This window comes from Salvelinus alpinus, chromosome 3 (assembly GCF_045679555.1).
Source record: "Salvelinus alpinus chromosome 3, SLU_Salpinus.1, whole genome shotgun sequence".
NCBI classification, from domain to species: domain Eukaryota; kingdom Metazoa; phylum Chordata; class Actinopteri; order Salmoniformes; family Salmonidae; genus Salvelinus; species Salvelinus alpinus.
The window spans coordinates 6,766,516-6,775,489 of NC_092088.1; the positions used below are offsets into that span (position 1 = coordinate 6,766,516).

The 8,974-nt window shown below is 41.3% G+C and overlaps 1 protein-coding gene across 1 annotated transcript in view; it reads right to left on the minus strand.

Moving 5' to 3' along the window:
• The window catches only part of LOC139569948 (calpain-2 catalytic subunit-like), a 38,363-nt gene extending 30,021 nt beyond the window's left edge, over positions 1–8,342 (minus strand). Inside the window, exons 1-3 of the mRNA XM_071391338.1 lie at positions 7,708–8,342; positions 7,382–7,626; positions 1,176–1,245 (exon numbers count right to left, since the gene is read on the minus strand). Of these exons, the coding sequence (XP_071247439.1) occupies positions 1,176–1,245; positions 7,382–7,618 (307 nt within the window). The 5' untranslated portion in view covers positions 7,619–7,626; positions 7,708–8,342. The remainder of the gene's footprint in view (positions 1–1,175; positions 1,246–7,381; positions 7,627–7,707) is intronic.
• Between the last annotated feature and the right edge of the window lie 632 nt (positions 8,343–8,974).

The window sequence follows — 8,974 nt, forward strand, 5'->3', positions numbered from 1 at the left end:
GCATCGGTTTGTGGTGGTAAATAGACAGCTATGAAAAATAACGATGAAAACTCTTTAGGTAGATAGTGTGGTCTACAGCTTATCATGAGATACTCTACCTCAGGCGAGCAGAACCTCCAGACTCCCTTTAATATTAGATTTGGTGCACCAGCTGTTATTGACAAATAGACACAGACCTCCACCCCTTGTCTTACCGAGGCAGCTGTTCTTTCTTGCCGATGCAGCGTAAACCCAGCCAGCTGTATGTTCCATGTCAGCCACGACTCGGTGAAACATAAGATATTACAGTTTTTAATGTCCCGTTGGTAGGATAGTCTTGAACGGAACTCATACAGTTTATTCTCAAAGGATTGCACATTGGACAAAAGGACGGATGGTAGAGGCGAGTTAATTTGTTCTCCAACAAATTCTCACAAGGCACCCTGACCTGTGTCCTCTGTAACGGCTTCTTCACTTCATGCGAATGACGGGGATTTGGGCCTGGTCGGGTATCTCGAGTAAATCCTTCGCGTCCGACTCGTTAAAGAAAAAATCTTTGTCCAGTTGGAGGTGAGTTGTCGCTGCTCTGATATCCAGAAGCTCTTTTCGGTCATAAGAGACGGTGGCAGAAACACTATGTACAAAACAAGTTACAAATAACGCAAAAACAACACCCACAAAATAGCACAATTGTTAGGAGCCCGTAAAATGATAGCCATCTCCTCCGGCGCCATTCAAATCAGAAGATTATCATGTCATAGGTAATGTGAGCATTGCGAAAAACAATTCCTTTATATGTATTGCAATGTGAAACATGTATTTCTAGATGAAACACTGATGAATTGTTGTGAAAAAGGGACTGTGTGATTTTGTGTGTTGCACTTAGTCAATTGAACATTTGCTTTTTTGATGATCTGTTTTGAGTTTTGTACTAAGAAAATTTACTTGTAAAAATTGCATCACATACTTGTGAAAATGGCACCAAAGCGATTGAAAAAAAAAACACTGTAATACATCACAGAACAAATATATGCCCTACGTTTAATACATCTATAGACAATATATCTGTAGACAAACATATGTTGTAGTCTCCTTCACTGTCTGTTGGTGGACACAAAGACAGACTTAATGGGAGGAGGATCTTGGGATTAGCAGTATTTACAGCAACACCCCTTCCCTTTGTGAAATATGCTTACCCAGATCTCCTTGGCAGATATCAGTCCTGGTGGCTCCATCGTCAATGAATTTCGGGTTTGAGCACAACTCCTACAGCAGTCACATGTGAGAGACAGAATAATTCCTTTGTTAACACAGTAATTCATTGATTTATATATTAATTCTTACAAGTGAGCACTGTACATGATTGAGAAGCATTGTCGTATGATAAGTTGCTTGTCAAATCCTACAGCAATCACAGGAGAGAGAGAACAGACAGAGGAATCTATTTGTAACCAGCTACAATAGGATTGTGAGTTAACTCAACATTTGGGCATAAACTGTAGTTGAACCAACATACATTTTCAAGTTCAACTGTACGTTCACTCAATTTAGAATTTTAGTGTGAAATAACAATTCGAGTTAAGAATTTATTCTACCTTATTTGCATATTTCCCCAGTGTGAAATTAAACTATTTATGAATAATAAAAATGGTAAAAAAAAGTTGTATTTATTTAACCAGGGTGAGTTGACTGAGAATACATTCTCATTTACAGCAACGATCTGGGGCAAGTTAGAAGACTAGTTCAAATATATAGTTCAGTTACATTGATGCTGTTGACCCGGATCACTGGTTGCTGCGGAAAAGGAGGAGGTTGAAAGGGGGGTGAGTGTAACGGATGTGAAATGGCTAGCTAGTTAGCGGGTACGCGCTACTAGCATTTCAATCAGTTACATCACTTGCTCTGAGACTTAAGTAGGGTTTCCCCTTGCTCTGCAAGGGCTGCGGCTTTTGTGGAGCGATGGGCAACGACGCTTCGTGGGTGACTGTTGTTGATGTGTGCAGAGGGTCCCTGGTTCGCGCCCGTGTCGGGGCGAGGGGACGTGCTAAAGTTATACTGTTACATTGGTTAGTAAAGAAAATTACAGCATTGATGTTCTTGCTTAGTTATATAAGCAAGCAAAAAAACACACAACCCCCCCCCCAAAAAAAAAACATAAGATCAATCATAGAATCATAAAAAATTAACAAATTCTTCCTTAGGAAGGTCCTCACATAGCCGTCTGGACTGCTTCAGATGCACCAAGTCACTCAATTTCAGACAAACTCCTATAGACCATTCCACAAGCCATGTGCAAAATAGCTCAAGGCAGATTTACCTCGAAGGGATCTCTAGAGGGATCTCTAGAAGGGATCTCTAGAATGAGTCATTCCTGAGACGGTATCTGATAACCTTCAGAAATACAAGCTAACAGAGAAGTGAGATGTGGTCGGTAGTTTATGCAATAGGGATTTTATAAGTGTGGAATTCTGATACAGAGCGTAGTGATAATGCACTGTGATAAACTGCGTCCGGAGACTTCAATGCAGCGGCAGACGCATTCAGAGAGACGATATCGCCATCGTTGAAGACCGGAATGAATGTCGAACTGAATTATTTGTTTTCTACTATTTAACTAAAGGCAGGACCTATTCCTATGAAATAAGCAGATTTTAATTATTAACTTCTTAACGAACTCATCAACATGGTTTTGACGGAAAGTCTATCATCGATCCATATGCCTAGAAATTATAAAATCAGGGACACGGTCAATAAGGGCCCCATCCAATGTAAGTATGCATAAATCATCAGATACATGTTTATGAGATTTATAAAATAACATATACTTGTTTTTACCTTGATTAAGTACTAATTTAAGCTCAACAAAGGCTTTCTGCAAGGCGGAAACAGGCAGATTGAATCATTGAAGCTTCAAAATTGCCTGGTCAGCCATGGGGGCAATAACACAACAATGACCTCTGTATACAGACAATACATACATCAAAAGGTCTTTCTTTGAGGGCCTAGTTACACCCTGGTTTACACCCTAACACAGTGGTCTGAAACTCCTGGTTTACAGGCCACATAAAGCCTACCAGTTACATTATTCTGGTTTGCAAAGTGATGTGTAATTCCTATTAGAATCCAGAGTTAGAATATCCGACAACTGGAACTTTAATCTCTTTTAGTTTATTCTTCAAGGTACTTTTTAAGAAACTTGTAATCAACATGCATTGAGAATGACTGCCATGGGGAAGAGTGATTAGTTAGGCTACCTAAATCATATAAACTGGAACAGTCATCTTAGTAACGGGTGCCAAAATTGGATTAATTTAGAAAAAAATGGCTCTTATTTATGTTTGTGTAGCATAAGATGAATCAACCAATCAATATACATGGTGTTGAAACAAATCATTCTGAAAAGCAACCTGCAATAGAGCATGCTGGGAAATATGATAATAATGGGCGTGGTTTTGATAAAAAAAAATATATATAATTTTACTCCAAAAAGCTCCTTCAATTTCAGTGTATTGATTCAACGTACAGTTGTAAGGTAGCCATGTGGAGTTAAGTCAACATTTGGGCATATAGCTGAACCATCATACAGTGTTGCCTTCCAAAGGCAAACATGAATTTGTAAATTGACTCAACAAGCTTTAAACAAACTTTAATACATTCGCTCAAATTCTTGAGGTCCACTCTACTCACAGAATGATGCTGATTAAGAAATGGGTTAAATTGGCTTTTTTAGAGTGCAACAGACTGATAGTACTCTCTGATCCAGTCAGCTGAGTGAACAATGAGTTGACAAAATCCCCTTTTTGATCTAATCTATTAGATTCTATTTTGCCCTTTTTATCAAAAGTGTTGGAAAAACTTGTCAATAATCAACTGACTGGCTTTCTTGATGTCTATAGTATTCTCTCTGGTGTACAATCTGGTTTCCGCTCAGGTTATGGATGTGTCACTGCAACCTTAAAGGTCCTCAGTGATGTCACCATTGCCTTTGATTCTAAGCAATGTTAAGCTGCTATTTTTAATTCACTTGGCCAAAGCTTTTGATACGGTAGACCATTACATTCTTGTGGGCCGGCTAAGGAGTATTGGTGTCTCTGAGGGGTCTTTGGCCTGGTTTGCTAACTACCTCTCTCAGAGAGTGCAGTGTATAAAGTCAGAACATCTGCTGTCTCAGCCACTGCCTGTCACCAAGTGAGTACCCCAAGGCTTGATCCTAGGCCTAGTCCCCATGTTCTTCTCAATTTACATCAACAACATAGCTCAGGCAGTAGGAAGCTCTCTCATCCATTTATATGCAAATGATACAGTCTTATACTCAGCTGGCCCCTCCCCGGAATTTGTGTTAAATGCTCTACAACAAAGTTATCTTAGTGTCCAACAAGCTTTCTCTGCCCTTAACCTTGTTCTGAACACCTCCAAAACAAAGGTCATGTGGTTTGGTAAGAAGAATGCCCCTCTCCCCACAGGTGTGATTACTACCTCTGAGGGTTTAGAGCTTGAGGTAGTCACCTCATACAAGTACTTGGGAGTATGGCTAGACGGTACATTGTCCTTCTCTCAGCACATATCAAAGCTCCAGGCTAAAGTTAAATCTAGACTTAGTTTCCTCGATCGTAATCGCTCCTCTTTCACCCCAGCTGCCAAATTAGCTCCCTGATTCAGATGACCATCCTACCCAGGCTAGATTATAGAGGCGTAATTTATAGATCGGCAGGTAAGGGTGCTCTCGAGCGGCTAGATGTTCCTTACCATTCGGCCATCAGATTTGCCACCAATGCTCCTTATAGGACACATCACTGCACTCTATACTGCTCTGTAAACTGGTCATCTCTGTATACCCGTCACAAGACCCACTGGTTGATGCTTATTTATAAAACCCTCTTAGGCCTTACTCCCCCTATCTGAGATACCTACTGCAGCCCTCATCTTCCACATACAACACCTGTTCCGCCAGTCACATTCTGTTAAAGGTCCCCAAAGCACACACATCCCTGGGTGTGTGCCCTCTTTTCAGTCCGCTGCAGCTAGCGACTCGAACAAGTTGCAAAAAACACTCAAACTGGACAGTTTTATCTCAATCTCTTCATTCAAAGACTCAATCATGGACACTCTTACTGACAGTTGTGGCTGCTTCACGTGATGCATTGTTGTCTCTACCTTCTTGTCCTTTGTGCTGTTCTCTCTGCCCAATAATGTTTGTACCATGTTTTGTGCTGCTACCATGTTGTGTTGCTACCATGTTGTTGTCAAGTGTTGAAGTGTTGCTACCATGCTGTGTTGTCACGTGTTGCTACCATGCTGTGTTGTCATGTGTTGCTACCATGCATGTTGCTGACTTAGGTCTCTCTTTATGTAGTGTTGTGGTGTCTCTCTTGTCGTCCCCGCAGGAGGCCTTTTGCCTTTTGGTAGGCCGTCATTGTCATTACGAATTTGTTCTGAACTGACTTGCCTAGATAAATAAATGTAAAACAAATAAAAAAATAATTATAATGATAATAATCTTTAGACTCAGAGGAGAGGCTATGCTGTGGTCTTTGTGTGTGTCATTTGAAATCCTAACCCTAACACACAATCCAAAATGAGATCAGTCAACCAGAAAGCAGAACAGTGTCAACAAACGGACCGCCACCCACCCCCCCATGTCTCTAAAGCTCCGGTTACCATTATAATATGTTGTGTCGTGTTTCCATTGTTCTACAACTGGGCAGTTATATCCCCAGCACAGCATTCAGTGTACATTTCATTTCCTGCACCAAGGTGCCTTTTAAAAGGTGACTGTGCATGTTGATTGTAACTGACAAAGATCTTTGGGTTGACATGACATGTCAGCACTGTACAACAGCAATAACCACTTGTTTTCCTCTGGGACTGTACTTCTTTACACACTCTTAGGAAAAAAATATGGTTCTACCAAGAACCGTTTTCATCTGAAGAACCCCTTTTTTGGGGGAAACAGGGTTCTGAAATAGTTATTTATAAAGGCAAAGAGTTCTAGCTAGAATTTTTTTTTCATCCTAATTCAAAAACATTTTTAAAGAAAGGGTTATGTGTGATGGTTTGGAAGGCAAGAAGGATTTTTACATAGAACCCTTTTGATTCTGAAAAAGCTTTTTCATTGTATTATTTTCTTTCTTTTAAATAGTGCTTGACCATTAGTGTTAACTTCAGTGTTTAAACGTTAACATCGAGAGTTTGAGTAATCTGATCAATTTATTTAAAAAAAGATAGGTGTGAGAATATTTTAAACGGTACCTGGGGATAATTGTACAGTACATGTGTCTGGTATTCCCTTAATAATTTGACATATACAGTACTGACAGTTTATATTTTATGCCATTATTTCTGTCTTTCAAAGTAGTATTTTCTGTGATTTTATTGAACAGGAAGTAGGAGGATAGAAGGGAGTATGAACCAGCAGTGTATTGTATACGGTACACAGCAAATTGTCCAGTTTTACACAGCATTGGTTTTTCAGTGATAATATTTTTTTGTGTTGATTCAGGAGTTAAATTAACTTAACACTCACTCAATGGTGTAAAATAACCTTTGTGTTGTTATTTGTGCTGTTGTTAATAACCAGAGTTGAGTCGGATTGTGTCATTTTTACTCTGTGTTGAGTAAAACACTCAAAACCACGCCCATCATTATCATATTTCCCAGCATGCTCTATTGCAGATCGATTTTCAGAATTGTTTCAATATTTACGTTTTTGCATGTACATTGATTGGTTGATTAACCGTATGCTACACAAAGATAAATAGCATACCTTTTCGCACAGCAATCTTCGCTAACCCGGCCGTCAATCTGAATGCAGGTTGCAAGTGATTAAAAGTTCCAATTGTTGGATATCCTTGATCTAGCTAGATTCCAATAGGAACTACACATCACTTTGCAAGCCAGGATAATGTGATTTACAGGCCTGATGTGTAAACCAGGAGTTTCCTAACACCCCTTTGTTAGGGTATAACTAGACCATAATGTATTGTTATAAAGCATTACATTTTAAAGGCTAATTAGGCTGGTGTAACCATTCATAAAGGGTTCTAGGCAGAACCCTTCATATAAGGTTTTAGATACAGGTGGTTCTATGAAGAACCCTACTTAGAGAGTTCTAGCACCAAAAATGGTTCCGCTATGGGAACAAACCATATATGGTTCTACACAGCACCTTTTGTAGTGACAAGCTTAAACCTCAAATGAATTGTAAACTTGACACTGAGTACACTTTACATTATATACAAACATATATATTAACACACTGATAAACTGGTACATCACACAATAATAATACCTTTTCCCTGCTTTAAATTAAACCAGACAGAGTACCTGATAGTCAGTGCCAGACATCCTATCATTATACATCTAGATCCTAGATTGTATATGGAATTCAAAAGTGCTCTCTTACCGTGGGTCTCTTCCACACCAGTCCCCTGGTCTTGGAGGAGTACTTCGCCAGCTCTTTGAACCCTAGAGACTTGCTCTCTGCTGGGAAGGAGGGGTCCTGGAACAGCTTCCCGGACTCCAGACAGCCCTGAAGCAGCGTTTCATAGTCCTGCTGGAGGAACTTTACCGCCTGCTGGTTGGTTCCCACACCGTTTTCCCTCTCCTGCTGACGGGCCAGCCGACCTGCCATAGACGTCATCCTGGAGCCTAAGAGTAGGGAGAACAGTGAGTCCAAAGAGACTAAGTTAGAGGTTCTAGGTTGCTATCCCTGCTTGGATGAAAACAGACCTGGATTTGTTGTTGCGTGACGCTGGGTCCGATACAGTCAGTGGTGAAATTAGTTTGCTGTGGAGACCGGTGAGATCCTTGGATGTTATCCCGACTCTTGACTCCTGGGAACAGTCAGCTGGGCTGTAAGGACTGAGTCAGAGGATAGGTTGCTGTGTTGAATCCCCGGATGCAATCCTAGTTACTGTAATAGTTGTTGTTGTGTGTCCAGCCTCCTGGGGACAGACAGTGTTGCTGTAGAGACTGTAGGGGATAGACAGTGTTGCTGTAGAGACTGTAGGGGATAGTCAGTGTTGCTGAAGAGACTGTAGGGGACAGTCAGTGTTGCTGAAGAGACTGTGGAGTCTAGCGTCTGGAGACTGAAGATGTGATTAATGTGTGTGGCGGGCCCTCCCTGGATGCAGTAGACTGGAGTCGTTTTGTGATGCAGGAGTTTTAGTGTCCTATGGAATGATTACAATCTCACACACAAACACAAATACCTCTGGTTCTCTGTCCGTCTCCTTTATACTAAACCAGCTAACAGAAAGGCAGGAGGCAGAAGCCCCGAAGCTAGGGGAGGAGCCTGATGGATAGGAGGACAGGTGTGCTGACGGAAATTAAGCAGACAAGACAACAGCATCAGGCCACAAGCAAACAACAGAGCTACCTGGCGGCTACCTACCTGACTTTGGCCCTAACCTCAGCAGAAATACACACACGCACACATGAACACACACACACACACAGAGAGAGAGAGAGAGAGAACAAAACAGTAACCACACCTACAGCCCAAGTAACCTGAACCTTCCTCCATCTAATGATCTAATGTCACGAGAATGGATGGGGGATGGGAGTGTGTGTGTGTGTGTGTGTGTGGTGAGTGTGTGTGTGTGTATGTGTGTGTGTGTGGTGAGTGTGTGTGTGTGTGTGTGTGTGTGTGTGTCCATCCATGGGGAAAGAGGAAATAAGACCCAACCCATATCAGTCATATTTAACTTGCAAAACTAGACCAGGTACACCACTGCCCCTTTGTCCCGGTATATAGGAACCTTCTCTCTCCTCACCACACGCACGCATGCATGCACGCACACACACACACACACACACACACACACACACACACACACACACACACACACACACACACACACACACACACACACACACACACACACACACACACACACACACACACACACACACACACACACACACACACACCTTGATCTCTATGGGACTTCCCTGTTTACAGTAAAAAATATAATATATACTTCTCAAACAAGAA